Source organism: Paroedura picta, chromosome 12, assembly GCF_049243985.1.
Source record: "Paroedura picta isolate Pp20150507F chromosome 12, Ppicta_v3.0, whole genome shotgun sequence".
NCBI lineage: Eukaryota > Metazoa > Chordata > Lepidosauria > Squamata > Gekkonidae > Paroedura > Paroedura picta.
In genome coordinates, this window is record NC_135380.1 from 29,507,984 (window position 1) to 29,528,349 (window position 20,366).

The 20,366-nt window shown below is 44.8% G+C and overlaps 1 protein-coding gene and 1 long non-coding RNA gene across 5 annotated transcripts in view; one reads left to right on the forward strand and one right to left on the reverse strand.

The window, feature by feature from the left end:
• Nucleotides 1–15,215, forward strand: part of GLT6D1 (glycosyltransferase 6 domain containing 1) — a 52,217-nt gene extending 37,002 nt beyond the window's left edge. For all 4 annotated transcript variants that reach the window (XM_077305410.1, XM_077305411.1, XM_077305412.1 and 1 more), the window contains exons 3-7: nt 1,678–1,710; nt 3,814–3,885; nt 4,489–4,548; nt 8,933–9,070; nt 10,370–15,215. In XM_077305410.1, the coding sequence (XP_077161525.1) occupies nt 1,678–1,710; nt 3,814–3,885; nt 4,489–4,548; nt 8,933–9,070; nt 10,370–11,060 (994 nt within the window). In that variant the 3' untranslated portion in view covers nt 11,061–15,215. The remainder of the gene's footprint in view (nt 1–1,677; nt 1,711–3,813; nt 3,886–4,488; nt 4,549–8,932; nt 9,071–10,369) is intronic.
• LOC143821456 (uncharacterized) lies at nt 14,029–19,875 on the reverse strand. Its single transcript, XR_013225803.1, has 3 exons — nt 19,763–19,875; nt 19,586–19,657; nt 14,029–14,168 (listed from the first exon to the last, which is right to left on the reverse strand). It is a non-coding gene; the product is annotated as an uncharacterized LOC143821456 (long non-coding RNA).
• Between the last annotated feature and the right edge of the window lie 491 nt (nt 19,876–20,366).

The following is a 20,366-nucleotide window of genomic DNA, read 5'->3' on the forward strand; positions in this document are numbered from 1 at the left end:
CCAGCGTACACCCACAATACAAATGAAGCAATACTAAAAAGCTAGAAGCTAGAAAGTAAAACTGTTAACAAAAACAAAGATAAGTACAAAAATACAAAACAGGGAATTCATCACTATGTACTGGTTAGGCTTAGATCATCTGCTTTCTTAGCCTCAGTGGCCTCCCCTGCAACACAGGAGGGGGAATTATAGAGACCTTTCTGTTGATCTCAAGGTATCCTGGACAATAATGTGGGGAAGCATTTTGAGCTCTCAAGGTGTACTACTGAAATTCTTATTTCAGTAGAATCAGTATGGTACAGTGGTTAAGAGCGGCAACCTCGAATCTGGAGAACCAGGTTTGATCCCCCACTCCTCCACATGCAGCCAGCTGGGTGACCTTGGGCCACTGACAGTTCTCTTATAGCTCTCTCAGCCCTACGTACCTAACAGGGCATCTGTCGTGGGGAGGGGGAGGGGAAGGTATTTGTTAGCTGCTTTGAGACTCCTTTGGGGGAGTGAAAAGTAGGGTATAAAAGTAGGGTATAAAAAACCAGCTCTTCTTATTCTACCTGGGAATATACAGGCCCTGAACAGCAGTATACATAACCGGGTGCAGAAATTCCTTTGTCTCTCAACCTAAATTAGGGCCAAAATAAATTCCCCCATACTTTCAATTAGCAATTTGAAATTTCACCCCTATGTCTAAAGATTTAACCCAGGATTCAAGTGTTCACCGGGCACCTCCATTTTGGTTTTGGCTTGAACCTAAAGTGAAGCTTCGTACCCTGTTAAACACCATTGCACGCAGTCTTCCAAATACTGCAAATCAAAGTGTTAACAGAAGTTGAAAATAAATAGATTTGGATGCCAGTATTACTGCATGCTGACTGCCAATTATGAAATAGCACTAAGCATTGACATTCAAATACTAGTAGCCAGCATGCAAAACTGGCATTCAATGTCATGCAATGACATTGCAATAGATTCCACATATTCTAGCCGTCAGAATATTGTGGACCTAAATGCCCAAGAAGGAATGTAGAGACTCTCTGGGATCAGATAAACTCATTTCAGTTCTAATTAAAGTTTGGTTCCCCAGCTGCATGAAGATACAGATACAACTAGGCATGGGTCTGCCAGCTCTCTGCAATTCCAGGAGATCTTGGTGAGCTCCAATTAGACAACTGATGGGTAGTCTAGGAGCAAAAGGCAGTTGTTGCACTGGGAAGCATGCCTGTGTCATCAGAGGTGAGCAGTTTCTCATTGGAGAGACAGCAGAGAGAGGAGGAGAGAGTTAGAACTCCCTTTCCGTGAACCCTGGTCCTAATGCCTAAGTGAGGTCCCTGCAGCTGATGCTTTGTTTGCAACACATTCTCACATCTGGAGATCCAGTCGCAGACCCACTCAGGCACTTAAGGCAGGGGTAGTCAAACTGCGGCCCTCCAGATGTCCATGGACTACAATTCCCAGGAGCCCCCTGCCAGCGAATGCTGGCAGGGGGCTCCTGGGAATTGTAGTCCATGGACATCTGGAGGGCCGCAGTTTGACTACCCCTGGCTTAAGGGATCCCACTGAGGATGGGGGTGATGTAGCCTCGAGAGGGCAGCTGCTGTTTCGGCTTGGTGTTGATGCAATGTGTAAATTGCAAGCGATTGCAACTCGCCTGTATGTAACATTGTGTTGTTTCTGTTTCAGGAGGGATGGAACATGGGAGTGGATATACCACAAGTAAGTGGCCCGCAGGATGGAGGGGAAAGGCTTTCTTTGTCATGGACAGAGGTGGGCTTGGGCTGCCCTGTCCAGCCTAGGATTTAGTCTGTTCGGCATGGGATTCCCAAAGCATCTTCGACAGGGGCTTCCCTGGTCTGCTGCCTGAGATGCTTCGGGTGGAGACTTTGTGGGGGAAAGAGTTCGCCCGAGAGACTGTCTGCAAATAGACATTTGACTTCGAAATGGGGTCACTGTGTTTAGGATTGCATTTTAATCCTGTTCCCCTCCTTGCTGTTTGTCCTCCCAAAATCCACCTCCATGGGAAGAGAAGCAGCTCAGGGCCCCCCTGTGTGATTTCTTTTTTAAGGGTACAGCGGCAGGAGGAGAAAGGCATGAAGAACCCCTCTGATCTTTACAGCTTTCAAAGGCTGCTTTTCATTTTAAAAAACGAGGGGGAAAGAGACATGACAATTCCGTGCCCCCGCTCAGCACAAAGAAGTGAGGCTGGACCCCTTGTACACAAATGCCCAGAGAGGAAAGTGGCACTAATTCTCTGTCAAGACATAAATACGCTCAGTTGAAAACTATCATTTGATCTTTCCGTTTCTCTAGGGAGCATGTCAGCTGCTTTGACTAAACATTCTATTCCAATGTACAACGCACCTTGCAACCTGTCCGGAAAGTATGCTTCCCCATTATCAGAAAAGATATTTACTATTTTAAAGAAAGGGGCAGGAGAAAATGAGATAAACCAGCCTTCCCACATAGCGAATCAATTCCGAAATCTGATCTCAACTCATTTACAATGGTCTTGTATTTGCATAAGTCTGGGTAGCAGAGTACTTTCAGCATCCACAATCTGGTCTCCATGGCTATAGTTTTCAAAACAGCCACAGTTCCAGTAATCTGTACCAGTTCTTGTTTGGGGGAGAATTGCAGCTTTGAACTTTGCAGCTGAAGTCCATGCTCATTGGTTTGGTGGGGTTTTTATGGTGGTAGGAATACAATTTAGAAAATAGGATTGTGTGTGTGTGTATAATAAATACATTACGTTGTTAAAGGATTTTAGTGTATCAGCCATTAGACACTGCAATCATATCAAAACAAGGTCATACAACATTAAAAAGAAGCAAACAGCTAGTAAATATGAGTATGCAGAAAATGATCGAATTAAAATTGGCATTTTAAAAGAAGACAATCAAGCATTAGAAGTGCTGTTTGCATAAGCTGGACCTAGTTTTTCTGGCTGCCAGTGCAAAAAGAGCCACTCTGTTGGAGACATAAGGATCTTTATCTGACAGCAGAAGGTTAAGTTCTCAGTTTTCAGTTTTTATCGTGCCCCACGACAATTGTTTACTAAATAGTTTGTTTCTCGGGTCATGGTAGAGAGGACAATCTAGGGCAGTGGTCTGCAACCTTTTTTAGGCTGCGGACCGGTGGGTGTGGGAGGGCGATCTGGCGGCCGCGCATTCGTGGCCGCACATGCACCAATGTACATGCGTGACTCGGCTGCGCATGCGTGCATTCGCGGCTGGGCTGCACATTCGCGCATGCGGCTGCGGATGGTGCAAACGGGCATGCGCGGCCTGGCCGCGCATGTGCGTTTGCACATGTGGGTGCACTTCCCTCTCCCCCCTCCTCCCACAAAAAGAATCTTGCGGCCTGCAGAGGGCCGTGGCCCGGTGGTTGGGGACCACTGGTCTAGGGCATAGAGCATGAGGTCACAGATACAAAACCAATCTGATATAGGGGAGTGATGCAATCATTATAGGATTGGCTTTGGATACAAACTGAAAAACTAAACTGGACTCCTTCAGAGCAGAACTGATTATTAACTATTGATTCAGGAATACCACAGCATGGGTCGGGAGTCTGCTGACACAGCCAGGCCATTGGTGCACCTTTTCTACTGCTGCCAAACGAGCAGCTCACCAAGCCTCAGCCCAGGGGGTCTTCCCCAGCACAGCTACCTGAAATCCTTTTAAATAGAACGTGCCGGATTCAACCTGCATCCAGTTTCCGCCTCCTTAGATGCTGGGACTTCCACAAATTAGTTCTGTTCTAGGTACTGCAACATGTTGCTTCCAAGGTTTTTGAATATCTGCTCTCTCAAATGTGCAGGAGCCTAAAGACAGCTGAGTTGAGAAATGAAACTGAGCCCTGGCTGACCATGCCCAGCTTGTTCAACCACAGGTAAGCAAAACATGCCAATAAGGACAGAAACCCATAGGCCTGAAGCGTGAATAGTCAGCTCTGTGGTAAAGCACCAGCTTTGCAAAGGGTTTCAGTGACCAGTATCTGTAGTTCCACTGTCAAGCAGGATGGACACTCCTAAGCTAGATATGTCAGCATAAGGGGCAAAGAGCAGCAGAGCCACATCTGTTGTTGTTGTCGTTGTCAAGTCATAGCCGACTCCCCATATAGTGTCTTAATTAACCCCCACTATGCCTGACATAATTGGAACTCACCCCCACACACCTGAGAGTCAGCTTGGTGTCGTGGTTAAGAACAGTGGCCTCTAATCGGGAGACCCGGGTGTGATTCTCCTCTCCTCTTTAACATGCAGCCAGCTGGGTGACCTTGGACCAGTTACAGTTCTCTCAGAGCTCTCTTGGCCCCACCTGCCTCACAGGGTGTCTGTTGTGGGGAGAGGGAGGGCAGGCGATTGTAAGCTGTTTTGAGACTCCTTCAGGTGGTAAAAAGCAGGGTCCAAAACCCCAGCTCTTCTTCTTCTTCACTGCCCGTGGGAAGGGTTGCTGACTCAGAGTCCTGTCCAACCTGTCTCTCTTCTTGCAGGGATGCCTATGCTAGTCAAGAACCAAAGGAAATATCCTTGCCCCGGTGGTTTAATCCAAGGTAAGACATATAAATTCAGAACCAAGGTACTGGGGCCTAGGGGGAGGCTTACACAGCACTGGAGGGTAATATATGAGCTTCAAAGCAGATGTACCTCAGCAGGCACCCTTATTGTACTGTAGCACAAACTATAGCTCTTGAGGGTCATTTCAGGCCAGGAAAACAGCCTGGGCTAAAGGTTTATTTGTGCTTTTAAAAAGAACCTGGGAATTCAGCTCATGGAATTGGTTTGGTGCTGGGAAACCACGTCAATAACATATTTTAGCAGCAGAGCTCCCTGTGGCCATTTCAGGACTAAAAATGGTGCAGGTGTGGCAGCTGAGGCCACCTCTTCCCATCACAATCAAAACTAGGCCCACCTCTGGGAGGCACTGAACCTCTGTGGAATAGCTTGTCATTCTATTAGTGTGGGGGAACCATGCTTGCCTGCTCTCCGACACATCAGAAATGAAAACAGGGACGTGCATGTAACACCCTGGACTTCATACCCGAGCGACTGCAAAGACTCTCCCCCCATTTGCTGAGCGCTAAAGGCTCCCTTAGAGCCTCTTGTGGCGCAGAGTGGTAAGGCAGCAGACATGCAGTCTGAAAACTCTGCCCATGAGGCTGGGAGTTCAATCCCAGCAGCCGGCTCAAAGTTGACTCAGCCTTCCATTCTTCCGAGTTCGGTAAAATGAGTACCCAGCTTGCTGGGGGGTAAACGGTAATGACTGGGGAAGGCAGTGGCAAACCACCCCGTATTGAGTCTGCCATGAAAACGCTGGAGGGCGTCATCCCAAGGGTCAGACACGACCCGGTGTTTGCACAGGGGATACCTTTACCTTTATCTTTACAGGCTCCCTTTCCCCCATTATCCACCACCACATTCCTCAGCAGCTACAGAGTATGCAATGGCAGGGCATGTGCAGAGCATGAGCCTTAGGGTTCATGCACATAGGTTTACGGACAGGCATGCTGGAGATGAGACACATCCATCTCCCATTCTTGCAAAAGGTTGGGAAGAAAGGAGGTGGAACAGCATGCTTACCCACTCTGGCCAGGATGCAACTAAACACCATGCCGCTGACCAGAAATTTGGGGGTGACACTGGCTACCTCGTTGTCTAGGGAAGTGCAGGTCACAAAGGTAGCCCGCCAGGCATTTTATCATCTCTGTCGGATGAGGCTACAACTACCCTACCTGTCTTCAGAGCACCTAGCCATGGTGATCCATGTGACGGTCACCACCAGAATTGACTTCTGTAACTTCTACATGGGCCTGCCCTTGTCCCTGGTCCAGGAATTGCAGCTGGTACAAAATGCGGCTGCTAGGGTCCCCACTGGGACATCTTGGAGAGCCCATATCCAGCCAGTGTTGAGGCAGCTGCATTAGCTACAAGTTGTAGCCCGGATCAGATTCAAGGTTTTGGTTCTGACCTTTAAGGCCCTTTGTGGTCTGTGACCCACATATCTGAAGGACCGCCCCTTGCCCTATGCCCCCCGCAGGGCTTTACGCTCTTTGGGTAGTAATTTGTTGGTGATTCTTGGCCCCCCAATAAGTTTGCCTGGCCTCAACTAGTGTCAGGGATTTTTCGATCCTGGTGGAATGAGCTCCCAGAAGAGCTGAGGGCCCTGTGGGAGCTTTCAGCATTCTGCAGGGCCTGCAAGATGGAACTCTTCCGCCAGGTCTATGGTTGAGGCTGTTGCATGGAAGATCAGATGGGTCCCCCAGAAGATATCGCCAGCGGGCTGACCATGACCACTGGCGGATTGCCAGCATTTGGAGCATTGGGAGGCAGCCTTAGTGGCTATGGGTCTGGAGATAGTTTGCCGCCAGGGTGTTTTTTAATGGGGATATTATATTTTGAATGTTTTTATGTGGCCTTTTGTTCTGTAACCTGCCGCAAGACAGTTTGCCAGCAGTGGTGGGAAATAAATTGAGCAATATACTTTTCTAATACTAAACTGTGGTTACTCCATTAAGTGGAGGGGGAATAGAAATCATAGCCAGGCTGCGACTGCAAAAAAACTTTTCCTTGCAAAAGGAGAGGCATCACACGAAGGTTTGGCCTTGCTTTTGTAGGAAATAACTTTGAGACCTGTAATAATTAAATGAGGCAGGATGAGATGCAGACTGCACAACTGGCATATCATAGTGCTGTGGTATCTGAGGAGTGTGTGTTCCACAAAGAACTCTCTTGCTCTTGTAGAACTGAAAGCATGAAACCAGGCTGTGCTCAGAAAGGTCTGGGTGGGAGCCCAACCTTTAGGCATATTTTGTTCAGGGTGTTCCTACTTTGCCTGCAAAACAAACTGCCTGAAAACAGGCTGCTAAATTAATTACAGCCAAGAATTGCTGGGGGGGAAAATATTAGAACTGAGATGCTTTCAGAACATCTGGTCACTGTTAACGTTCTGTAAGGCAAAACTGTTCATCTTCACATTTCCAGTGTCCTCTGGCAAATGTTTTACATGATACTGGACATCTGTGCCAGAGTCTTCAGGTCTGCATAGAACTTATATATTTGCCTATAGAAAACACGTGAGGCTGCCTAATGAGTCGGACCACCAGGCTTTCAAGCATCTTATTGTCATCATCTTCCCACATAAAGAACAAAAGAAGCCCCAGTATCCACAGGGTACCACCCTGGCATAAGTAACCAGAGCACAGGAAATAAGTACGAAGAATGTAGAAGCCATGGGTTTTTATTTGTATTTAGAAAAGCGCGGGGGGGGGGGTATTTAAGAAGAAGAAGAAGAGTTGGTTCTTATATGCCGCTTTTCTCTACCCGAAGGAATCTCAAAGCGGCTTACAGTCGCCTTCCCTTCCCTCTCCCCACAACACACACCCTGTGAGGTGGGTGAAGCGGAGAGAGCCCTGATATTAATGTAAAAGTCATAAAGTTATAGAGCATTCTAAAGAAATAGAAAGCAAAATGTCAAAGGGTAACCAAAAAAGGACAACAATACAAAATCTAGTGCCAGAATTAATTTCCCTCAGCCATGTGGGAATCTTCCAGGGTGTTCCCTGGACACACTGAAATTACAGAGTGCAACTCCAAGCACTTCTGCTTTAACAACTCTCTAGTTGTTATGGGATGAGCACACTGTTACCCAGTAAGGACGCTAACAAAACAGTCCTGGGCCTGTGGAAAGCGCAGGCAAAAGGCTCCAAGCGTCTGATCCCTCGAAGAAGGAGCTGAGGGGTTAAGCTGCTGAAAACCGCTCAGTCAGGACTTTAACACAGACAGGCTACCTCAGGGATTCTCCCAGCCAGGAAAAGGAGAGACTTCCTCCAGACCTGTCCAACAATTATCGAACGTCATTCTACAGCAGAGTAAACAGGGTCGCTTGCTTGTGCCAGTGAGATCAGCCAAACCAGGCCGCCCACAGGATACGCAGGAAAACCCAATGAACAAAGCGCCACGGAAATGACTGTGTGATCAAGTCTACCGAAAGAAAAAAGAAGGCAGGGGAAGAAATTGTCCCACTCATATTCTTCACAGCAAATCCAAGGGTGGGAAATTGGGGGGATGGGGATTTTAAAATTGCTCTACCCTGTCCGTTTATTTTAAGAGGGCATCTAAACCAGCCTTTCTCAGCTTTTTTGCTATTGAGAAACCCCTGAAATATTCTTCAGACCTTGAAAAACCTCAGAAGTGGCATGACGGTGCAGAATATAGTTGGGAAGCATAGCTGTGGACACAACTCATGTTGGGGATGTTATGTCAAGGGAGGGGGGGCACTCTGTGAAGACTCCAAGATTTTTTAAAATGTTGACTTGAAACCTGTGGTTAGGAAGCCTTGAAGAAGTTTGTGCCAATTCACTGTACACTTAACAAAGCCGAGCAGTTACTACAATGGTTGGCAGTGCCAACTCTAGATCTACCTCCCTCTGGTCCTTTGATGATTTCCCTCTCACTATGGAGATGAACAGACTGAGGGCCTAGAAGCTTCCCTTGCTGATTATTCTAGCCATTACTGAAGAGGTTGTCTGTAGGAGTTGGCTCCTAATACTCTTGAGTCCTGAAAAAGGGATTTCAGAATTAAGGCAGAGAGAAGGCTGGCTGGACTGTGAAATCTACCCACACCAGATTCTGGGTTTGGAGAAAGAAGTTTGCCAGCCTCCAGGTGGGACCTGGAGGTTTTCCACAGTTACAGCTGACCTCCAGATAGGCTACCGAGATTAATCCCTTTGGAGAAAATGAGGACCTTACTGAGGACCTTCCCCTCTGCAAGCCACATCCTCTCCAGATTTCCAAATCTTTAGGAATTTCCTGACCTGAATTTGGCAGGCCTGTGTGGAAAAGTTATACCTGTTGGATTTTTGCCTGTGCTACAACTGCTAAGGAAACCAAAGGCAAGCCAGTCTAATGGGTCTTCGTAACCTCTCTCTTATTTGTCAGAGCTCGCATGGATGTGCTCACCTTGACCCCTTGGGCAGCCCCCATCATCTGGGAGGGAACCGTCGAGAGATCAGTTTTAGAGGATTATTACAAGAGGAAGAAAATCACCGTCGGCTTGACCGTGTTTGCCATTGGGAAGTAAGTGCTTCTTCATCACTAACTGCAATATGGAATTTATTTATAATAAATACTTATTTAATATTTCCAATAAATACTTATTGAACTTTTAAAAAATCAAAAACAGGTTTATGATTTTTATGACAGAGGTTTCCAAACTACGTGCATTGAGCGATCTGCCTATGTTATGTATCATGTATATTAGTCATATAAATGAATTTCTTTTCTTTTCTTTCTTTGATTTATATACCGCCCTCCTGAGAATGGCTCAGGGCAGTATACAACAAAAGGAATATCAATAGCATCATTAAAATCAAGACATCAGGAAAATGCTTAAAATCACATCCCATAGCCACCAGCAGCAGCAATAGAGATATTGTTTCCAGCATAATTTCGGTTCAGTGATGTTCCCATGGGGTATTCTTTATTGGGGGCCCCATTTCCAATATAATCCCGCAGAGAGGACTCTGTTGTGATTCTGTGTGAGATTTCCAATTCTGCTCTTTCCGACTTCCCAGCAGCCTCTTCTGAAAGGAAGACAAGTCATTCTGCTGCATCTCTGTTCTGGATCAGGGCCTCTCCTGGTGCAGAGATGGCAGCAGAAGCTCTTTTGTTCTGTGCCAAATTTACTGCCCCAGGTTTACCCTTTTCACATCAGTAGGACTGCCTGGATCAGGCACAATGCTTCATAAAGGCAAGACGTAGGATTTTTCAGGGATCTTTCAGACTCTCTCACTTGAAAATTAAAGGTGGGTGCTTAAAAGCGAAAGCGTATGTGGGGGTGAATTGTGCTGGTTCTGTTTATTTTGACAAACATGAACACACCAAATGCCATCTAATATCATCTTCTGTTGCAATACACAATCTCAGAAGACTACCTGCATTTATAACATGCTTTGTGGCTGCAAAATATCAAAGTTTTGCAGTCAGTTTTGCAAAGCGGGTGCACTTAAAATTGTGCGTGAGAGAGAAGCAACGTTGAACTACAGATGTGTGTCTACAGACCCACATTTCAATGACAAGGAAGCAGCAGCATGGTCAGGTTAGAAGTGAGTATGTTCATTCAATGTATATATTTTAGACTGTAGTTTTCACAGTGGGGGAGGTGATCTGTTTCAGGGAGAAGAGCATAGCAGAGCTCTACTTCCTTAAAAAAAACCACCAAGTGGCATCTTAAATGGTCAAAATACCCCGTCACCCATTCCCTGATGAGGTGCAATCAAGCCAGGGACCTGTCTGAAGCAGACCTCCAGAACCCACTTCTTGACTGGGATTTAATTTTGGGAAGGGCTTGTGACATTTCTTCTGATCTGCCCCCAGGTACCTAGACAAATATTTGAAGAACTTCTTAATCTCAGCAAACACCTACTTCATGCCTGGCCACAACGTTATCTTCTATATCATGGTGGACAACATCTCAGGTGTGCCGCAGATTGAACTGGGTCCCCTTCGGACGCAAAAAGTCATCCAGGTAGAAAAGGAGAGTCGGTGGCAAGACATTAGCATGATGCGCATGAAAACCATTGGAGACCTCATTGAGACCCAAATCCGCCATGAAGTGGATTTCCTCTTCTGCATGGATGTCGACCAGATCTTTGAGAGCAACTACGGAGTGGAGACTCTGGACAAGTCAGTGGCCCAACTCCATGCTTGGTTTTATAAGGAACGTAGGGACTCTTTCACCTATGAGAGGAACCCCGAGTCAGCTGCATACATCCCTTATGAGGAGGGGGACTTCTATTACCATGCAGCCGTGTTTGGTGGCACCCCGGAACACATTTACAACCTCACCAGGGAATGCTATAAAGGCATCCAATATGACAAGGAGCATCACATAGAAGCTATTTGGCATGATGAAAGCCACTTAAACAAGTACTACCTCCGGAATAAGCCCAGTAAGCTGCTATCTCCAGAATACTGCTGGGACTACAAAATCGCCTGGTCCTATAACATTAGGAATATAAAGTTATCTTGGATGCCCAAAAAATATGAAGAAGTCAGGAGTAACTAACTCAGTAACATTCCAGAAAGCAAAAGGTGTTGGCTGGTCACTCTGCACACAGAACATGTTCCTCTGGCAGCTGAAGAAAAGGGAAAGTATTTTAATAAAGTGAACTGGGATGTTCCCCATCTTCCTCTCACCCACTATAGGTTTTTCTCTGAAAGGTGGCAGACATAGAAAGATAAGTTGTGAGTCAAATACCTTATTGAGTGATTCCGATTTGGGCTCAAGCATTGTGAAATGTCTTTGGGAGCTTCGAGAATATTGAGGCCTGCTCACGGTTGTGTGTTGACATCAGAAGGATTAGCTCTGGGGTATGGCAGTGAAATTTGTGGCTTGTGGCAAAGACAGCAGAAGAAGCAGACAGCAAAACTGGAAGCAGGGGGTCGGGTACGGACAGCACACATAAGGCCAAGGAGGTTGCAAGAGAGCCAGCGTGAACATCGTGAAATTTCTTGGCTGACAATGCACGCAAATTATCTGGATTTTTACTGGAAATAAAAACTGCTCCCTCACCTCTCCCTGCTCTACCCCTCCCCAGGCTCTGCTCCTAAACTTCCAGGCATTTCCCAAGCCAGAGCTGTCAGCGCAGCCAGTCCATTGCAGCCAAAACAAAACAAGTCTTGCGGCATCGTAAAGAGTAATAGATAATGTCAGAAGCACCTGTTTGGTCAGATATATGAAATGCTTCTGGTGGCAAAAATAAATTAACTCGTAGAGAGAGGTAGAAGTGTAGGGGAAGTTGGGTCAGAAGGTCCAGAATTCTAAGAGTCATCTCTTTGGGGTAGGGTGGAGAAGGGTGGGGTAGACATGTAAAAGTAAGTAAATAAATAAATATTAAAGCATAGAGCGCAGATGAAAACCAGAGTCAAAGATCCAGCCAGAGTGGGAAAGGAGTGGATCATGCCTGGGGCCCCAAACTTGCATGTGAACGTTTCTTCTTCTGAGTGTATGGTGATCCTCTATTGAAAACTCAGACATCAACCAGCTCTAAAGGTCATCTCTTTGGCCCATTATGCACGGAGTGGAAGGTCCGCATTCAGGGTGGAATGGCGGCGAGTAAAATCACCAATTATGCACGCTGCAGGTGGCAACCGGGCGCAGATTCAACATATGCTGCCGAAAAAGCCGCGTTAGCGAGATGCGAAAGAAGGTGGAGCTTCCCGGGACCAGGGTGCAACCAGAAACGGCTCCGGAGTAGCTGCATGCATAATCGGATACTCTGGGTTTTGCCGCCGTTGCGTTCTGTCCTGTGCATAAGCAGTTTGCTTCGCTTCTTCCTCCTCTGCGTTCTCCATGCCGCCGTTTCAGCGGCCGTGCATAATAGGCCATAGTGGGCACCAAAAGAAGGAAAACAGACTCCAGGGACTTTCAAAGGGCAGGCAGCTTCAACACCAATGTTGTGTTTGATGCTTTAGAACAGACCCAGAGGCAGGAGAGAAGGAACTAGAGTGGCTCCAAACCTATCAAGTATGCACTATCTGCTTACAGTAAAGGTTTGGGTGGTTCCTAGGTGTCCTGACCACAGGCATTGCCTTGGGGATTTCTGAGCAACTTGCAGCTGGATGCCAATTTCAACATCCTGTCCTGTTTTCTAAAGCAGCTTTCTCCTCCTGAAGGGCACTTGTGACATGGCTTTGTGAAAGCCTGGTAGCATCTCAGAAGTCAGAGGGGCATTGAGCAAGGCTCCAAGTAGAAGCTGAGCCTGAAACAGGCTGGGGGAGGGCAGGGGGAACATATGCAAATATGCACAGGCCAGATCAGTCAGGCTGCCTCTTGTTTTAGAACTGGGTTCCTTGTGAAACTGCCTTGTAACGATTCAGTGCGGCATGCCCGAAACTTTTCACCTTCTAGCCAAGTTGCTATAACTGGAAATGGCAGGAATTGGACTTGGGACCTTCAGCATACAAAATGTATGCTTACTGAATTACAGCCCTCTCTGTGTCAGGCTCTTTTTGTTATAAGGCTGAATATACAGAGCCCTGAGTTATTAAATGTAAAACGTCTGAATGTCTGCTGTTCAGGACAGCTAAAAGTACATGGCCGTTTCTGTTCTGCCTTGTCCATGAACTTCTAAAAGCATCCATCATGTTTTTAGACTGGGTGAGGTTTAGTGAGGTTTAGTGAGTACAGCAAAAACTCTTTTTATATTCTTAAAAGGAGTCCAAAGCATCAGGTGCATGCTTTGCATATGGAATAACAGAAGGAAGGCAGTCCCAGTGGTGCACCTAGTCTTGCCCCATTCAGTTCAGCCAATTTTAGATGGCTACGCATTTTCCACTGTGATCTCTCTCCTACAGATTTGATCTCTACTCAGTGAAGTGGGCTAGATGATCTGCTCACTTTCATGTGCAGACTTGGCTGTAGTCACAGAAAAATCTATGTTGTGATCTCCCCCCCACCCCCAATCCAACCCAGTTAATCTTGCTTCTCAGCATTGGAGCCAATTCCTAGCCATCACAACTGCTTCTGTTCCCCTTGTGGCAATGTTCTACAAGTCACCATGAAGTTGGCCAAAACTTTTGAGTTCTTCCACCTGGACCTCTTGCCCATTGCCTGCTTGTAAGGTGGTGAACCGTCTACTAATCAGGGGTAGTCAAACTGCGGCCCTCCAGATGTCCATGGACTACAATTCCCATGAGTGAATGCTGGCAGGCGCTCATGGGAATTGTAGTCCATGGACATCTGGAGGGCCGCAGTTTGACTACCCCTGGCCTACTTGCTGAGCTGACTAACTATCAGGGTAACCTTTCCCTGAACCCCTTCTGCCCCTTTTGGACTTATATTCCACAGGTCAGGCCAGCTCTTTGTAAGATTCACTGAGCCAAAGTCAGCCCACCAGCCATGTTGATGCTTGGTAGCCCCGTTGCAGTTCCAGGATGATTCTCAGGACCCTGGTAGGTTTCATGGATATGGTGGGTCCATGTTTGGTGGGATGTGTTTGGTTTGGTGAGTGTCAACACACTGTACCAACTTCTTGTGGCCCAGTTCTTCTAGGCCACAGCAGCAGCTCATTCTTTCATCTCTGTCGTGGAAGATCAGCACGGTGCCTTGACTGTTCTTGACCCAAGGACACCTCCTCCCCAAAGCACTTCAGGAAATGCCACCAATCCCTGTCTTGGAAGGAAAAATACTCATTAAATGAGATTTCAGAACTTCCTAAGTGGACACACGCAGTTCTTGGTGGAAGAAATGTTTTTTTGTTAATTTATTATTCCTTTTTGTAAATATCACAAAGATAATAAACCAATCCTAATTTTGGCAAGAACCTTTGCATCTGTGTGTAGATGGCATTCTATGTATTGCATTTCTGTGTTAACTCTTGCATGAGTGTTTTGGTTTGTTCGGGTTTCTGGATAGCTCAAAGCATCTTGGTGCATCGTTAGAACATCCAGGAGGCACATCCGTCCTCCTGCTGGGATCAGCATAGGTTCAGTCCCTGAGGATGAGTGTCTTGTTTCTAAAGACCACGTTGCCATCTGCTTCTGAGGGGAGAAGGCACAGGTGGTAACTGCAGCCCATGGTGCTGTGCACCATGCCTAATAGCATTGCTGCTTTGATACCTGTTTAGATTGGGCTTTTAGTCCTCCAAGCTCTATTCTGGAGCTACCATCCTCCAAGTGGTGGCTGGAGCACTGTTATTACAACTAATTTCCAGGTGACAGAGGACAGTTCCCCCAGAGGAAATGGCTGCTTTGGAAGGTGGGCTTTCTGGCTTTACACCCCATTGAAGTCCCTCCCCTAGCCCTGCCTTCCTCAGGCTCCACCTCTAAAATCTCTGGGTATTTCCCTGCCTGGAAGTGACAACTTTACTTTCTTCGCTCCTTTTTGTTCTATTCTTTTGATCTTCTTAAGGCCTAGGGACCTCTGAGCTATTTCCACCATTCCTTTCATCACCTACTTTGAATTGGTAAGATTTCCCTCAACATGTCATCCCGCTCTGTTATACCACTCAGACCAAGTGAACGTATACAATCTAGATTCAAGTGGGTAGATCATATGGCATCATATGGTTTAATTTGGATATTATGACACAGTTTACTAATTTGCCACAATTTAATTTGCCTTATATCTCTACACTTACGATGGTTGTCCATTTATTCTGAGGAAGAATGCATGCACCCAAAAGCTTACGCCTTGAATAAATCTTTGTTGTTCCTAAAAGTGCTATTGGACTCAATTCTTGATATACAATCTAGTCTTTTGATAGCAAGGGAAGCCCCTAGAGCTGGTGAGACATGATAGAGAAGGCAGACCCAACGCAAAAGACTTAACAAATGTGTGATTACTATTTAGCCCCTTTATGCTTATTGTCAGTTTTACTTTCTGCGTTTTATCCTTGTTTGCGTCTATTGCTATGCTTGTTTAGTTCTGTTCTGTTGAGTTTGCCTCATGTAGGGAAAGGCATTTTCAGGGGGTATTTTCCCAAGAGGATAGCTAGCTTGTCAGGTGTCCAGCAAAATCTGTCCAGATTAAAATCACTTTTGAGCAGAGAACCTCTTGACTGCAGAAGGCTCTTGATAGCAATGCATGTTGACCTTCAGATCAGGATGGGGCCCAGGCAGCTGCCATTAGAACACCAAAATCTTCAGCAGCTACCTGTTAAAAATGCTGGATGTTGTTATGCTGGACCTGCCTAAGGAAACTATCCTTGAGGCTACTGAAAGGAGATCCTTATATAGGGTTAAATTCTAGGGGACATAATGGGTTGACAGGCCTTGGACGTGCAGTCTGATAGAAAACCACACAGACACCTCCATATTTGATGCAGAAAATTGGATTTTGCTCTCCTAAGCTGAACTGTGCTTGCATCGGTACTTAGCCACACTGGGAAAATACTGAAAAGTGGAACATACTTAGATGAACGACCTGAAAACTAATGTGGTGATATTTGGGACATCTGCTTGCTTCATGTATCAATGAGCATGACAGAAATAAGCCTAAGTTTGTTTGTGTATTTTTGTTCCTGGGATGTATGTGTTGCTTTCTACAGATGGTTCTGATGGAAAGATCATATGCAAGCTGCAAAACTCGGAGCTCCATCCAATGCTTAACTAGATCCTAGAGACAACGGGGGGAGGGGACTACAGAATAGTTCTCTGTTTAAAATTCCAGATGAGAAAATAAACAGAGAAATAGTTCTCTGTTTAAAATTCCAGATGAGAAAATAAACTTTCCAGAGTTCTATGTTGCAGACGCTTGTTGACCTAGTGCCTCTGTTAACTTGGATACAGAACAAGTTGCCATTCTGGAAATTGTTTAAGCTACTCCCAAACATTGTTCTTTCATGAGCTGGAAATAGCTCTTTGCCTGTCCAAATGAGAATCTGTTTTTGTTTTTCCATTGTTGGTCTAAAGTTTGACACGTGGAGGAAGGGAAAACTTCCCCAAATGGTATTTGTACAAACAAGCTTTTAAACCTCACTGGAAAAGACAGCTGGTTGAAGAGGACAACTTGTATGAAAAGTGTTTTTAGCTTCTCCCTGGAATATTTTCTAGCAAAACTATCTTCCTTTTTTGACTTCCTGTCCAATTTGCAAATGATTGGGGGTGGGGGGGGGGGAAGTGAGCTGATAAAAATGGTTTCTTCTGCCTTTGCTGCCACAATGGTCATGGGAAAGTAAGTCAAAGGATATATGATTTTAATAATACATACTTGATTTGGTTTACTGAGTAGGACATGGGTTGTCAGTCCCCAGCTGGGGCCTGAGGATCCCCCTGGTTTGGAGTCCCGCCCCCCTCCCAATTTTAGGGCTCTCAGAAATAGAGGGAACTTACCATGCATGGGGGGGGGGGTAGAAGCAGGAAGTAAATGCAATGTGTTGATGTCACTCAGAAGCTGTGCAATGTATTAATTTTTGGGCTCCTCTCTGCTCCCTGGATATGCACCCCCCCCCCATCCTTTGCCCAAAAAGAGCCCAGAAACATTTGAGACAGCTCAAGAGTACCGGTGAGTCGCCATTATTTCTCACGTTTTGCCATACAGCAGGCTTCACGCGATAATGCCCAATGTGCGGAAAAGCCCTAAGTATGCATGGTGAATTCAATGGACACAGTCCAGAGAAACTGAAACATTCCTAAGTACTGTGCATTTCAACAGAAAAGGCTAGCGATGTGCTTATCTCTCCTCACAAAATCAGTAAGCCTCAAATCCTTGGGCAAAATCATGCCTAATATACTTATATTTTCCTCTTAAAATCTCCGAAACTAGCTGTGACAGACCCCCCCCCATTCACTTCCCCACTCTGAGGTAAATTTCCCCTCCCAAGTTAAATGCATTTTCCCCTGAGCAGCGTGGTTTCTTTGTTATAAAATGAAACTGGGTGCCCTACCCTGTCAGTGACACATCTTTTGGCTTTACTCAGTTCTGGAACTTTTGGGGAAGGTAGGAGGGGCCCGCTTTTCTTTAACCTTCATCAGAATGTCATGGAGGGTTTGTTAACAACCAACAAACAAAATATTTTAATTTATAAAGAAGAAATGAGTAGTTGGAAGGAGGAGACTGAGCTTTTAAAAACAAGTCAATTTGTTTTACAGTTTAAAAATTATTTGTTAGAGTCTTTGAGATGTTTCTTTTTCTTAGTTCTTTTCTTAGCACGGAGAGGTTGTAGCCACTGTGTCTATTCAAAACATGTTTTGTTTTGTTTTTATCTTTGTGAGTTCCTCTGAACTCCCCTGATTTCTGTAGGCAAATACCCTCCTGCTAGTATCCCCACATTCCAGTTCGGGGAGCAGGATTAGACTTCTGCCATCCTGGCCAAGAGAAAATCTTTAAGAGAAATCCTTGCTGTTCAAAGCTTGGTAAAATTTAAACTGATGTGGTTCACTTTCAGGATATGAGGATGAAATCAGTAGGTAGGAAGTGAGCCACATGAAACCGATGAGCAGTGCAAACTCAGTGGCCATAAGTGGGCAAACACAGAATACATTCAAATAATTAACTAGAGTGTTCTGTGAAAATAGTCTCAGTTGAGATCAGGAAATAAACCATCCCCCCGCAAGCAGAGTTGCATTCTGTAAGGTTTACTGCAACAGTAAGATTCCCAAATAAAAACAAAAACTAGCTACCTTGTAAGACTTCCAGTAGCTGAGATAACGACAAAAAAGGCAGAGAAAGGAATGAGAAGGAAAGCTTTCAAGAGACACGATGTTATGTTTGCTATGCATTAAGGTGGAGCCTTTCTCAACTTTTTTTTACCATTGACAAAACCCTGAAACATTCTTCAGTCTTCGAGAACCCCCTGGGAGTTGCATGATCATGCAGAATTTGGTTGGGAAGCACAGCTGTGTACACACATACCTGGGGCCCCTCCCCATCCCATCCCCTCCAGACCCATCATTGGCCATTTTGGGAGGGTTGGGTCAACGTTTAACAAATTTATAAAATATATTAAAAATTAATTAACTCCCACCCATTCAGGAAACCCTTCCAGGGTTGTCAAGAAACCACAGGCTTCCACGAAGCCCTGGTTGAGAAGGCCTGCTTTAGAGTATCTGTAAAACCTTACTGGATTTCTGGAATTAGCTTACAATCAACTTTCACTGCTATACAGGATATACCTTTCTGTATACAAGGATGTTCTGGAGAGATTTTTACCCTGCCTACAATGGAGGACATTCAGCTCTTTCTCTCCTGTATTGCTAACCACTGCGAGCCAGCTTGCTGGGAGCAGTGGTCCATAAATTGAATATAATAACAACAACAACAACAACAACAACAAAACAAATCAGGAATAGGTGAGCAAGTCAGATCAGTCACCGTTTTTCAGCCTTTGGTTGTCAGCTTCTGAGCCATGTTGTTTCCCAAGTTATAAGAGTACCTTGTGTACTTCATGTCTTGTGCAGGAGAATTTTCCAGCAGATTGTGCCCATTAATTTTATTTTTCAGCCTGAGGACTCACTCTTTTCCCTTTAGGCTAGCTGGTGACTCCCCAAATTAAATGAAGGCCTGTTGATGACTTGATGGTCATGGCAATGGGGGACCAGCTATAGATAGATAGATAGATAGATAGATAGATAGATAGATAGATAGATAGATAGATAGATAGATAGATAGATAGATAGATAGATAGATAGATAGATAGATAGATAGATAGATAGATAGATAGATAGATAGATAGATAGATAGATAGATAGATATAATTCCATTCAAAATGCCACCCAACAAAAGGAATAAATGCTCCTTGATCCCATTCAAAATATCTTAACCATAAATATCCAAAGCTTAGAAAATACCTCTAAAAGGTCAACCTCAGGATAGTTACCAAATTTATATCACAATTTAAAATATTTTGGATCCACATTTTTACTATTCTGCTCTGCAGTTTATTTTTATATTAGTTGATTTGTAAACCTTTATTCAAGAGCTGGGGAAAGAAAGACTTTAAATGCATACATAATAATGAATGCTGAACAATGCCATCAACTGCTCTCTTAGAAATTTGGTTCAAACTTCAAACAAACTAACCAGTCTTAGAACTGTTTTGTTTTGTTTTTTGCTGATATTTTAAAATGATGAATACTTGCTCATATTACCTGTATATAAAGGCTTCTTGGTTGATAGTTGAGTCACTTCATGCATGCTTCAACTGGAAACCCTCATGGAAACTGGAAATCAAGAAGAGGACCGAGCTATTTACCACTTACCGAAATCTTCCCGGTGGTCATGCTTTATCTCCTTAAAAATTAAAGCAGAAACACAACATTGCAAACCTCTGGCAAACCAGATTCTTCCAACAGATGGAGCTCTTATACTGCTAGGAAATCTTTCATAGCTTCATTTCACCTTAAAATCAGCACCAAGACTGGGAACTTTATGTGTATCAGCTTCTAGTCTTTCACATCCTGATGACCTGTGTCACCCTTTTCTCCTGGTTAAAAGTGAAGGAAAAGAGGAAATAATTAGCAATACTCTGCAGAGAGACTCAAAATCAAGGGAGTCTTAGGAAGTCAGCTATCTGATGGAGGAAATTGGGCCACTGAGAGTGATTTGTTGTTGTCCACTATACTTACTCCCTTTTAAAAATAAATGTTTAAAAGTGAACATATTTCTTCAGAATGTAGGCAATGCATAATGTGGAGACTGAAGCTCTCTCTTCCTGATCTTCACACCTGGCACTTTCTCCTAACAACCTACATGATGCCAACTCTTCTTTCAACTCTAAATACTAGAAACATTTATTTCGGTCAACAACCAGTACAAAATACAAAACAGTAAAACACTATATTGGATTGATTAAAATTTCCAAAATACTTCATGTATTCAATAAATCCGTCCTAACCCTTGTACATATTTAGCCAGGCACTTCTACATTTA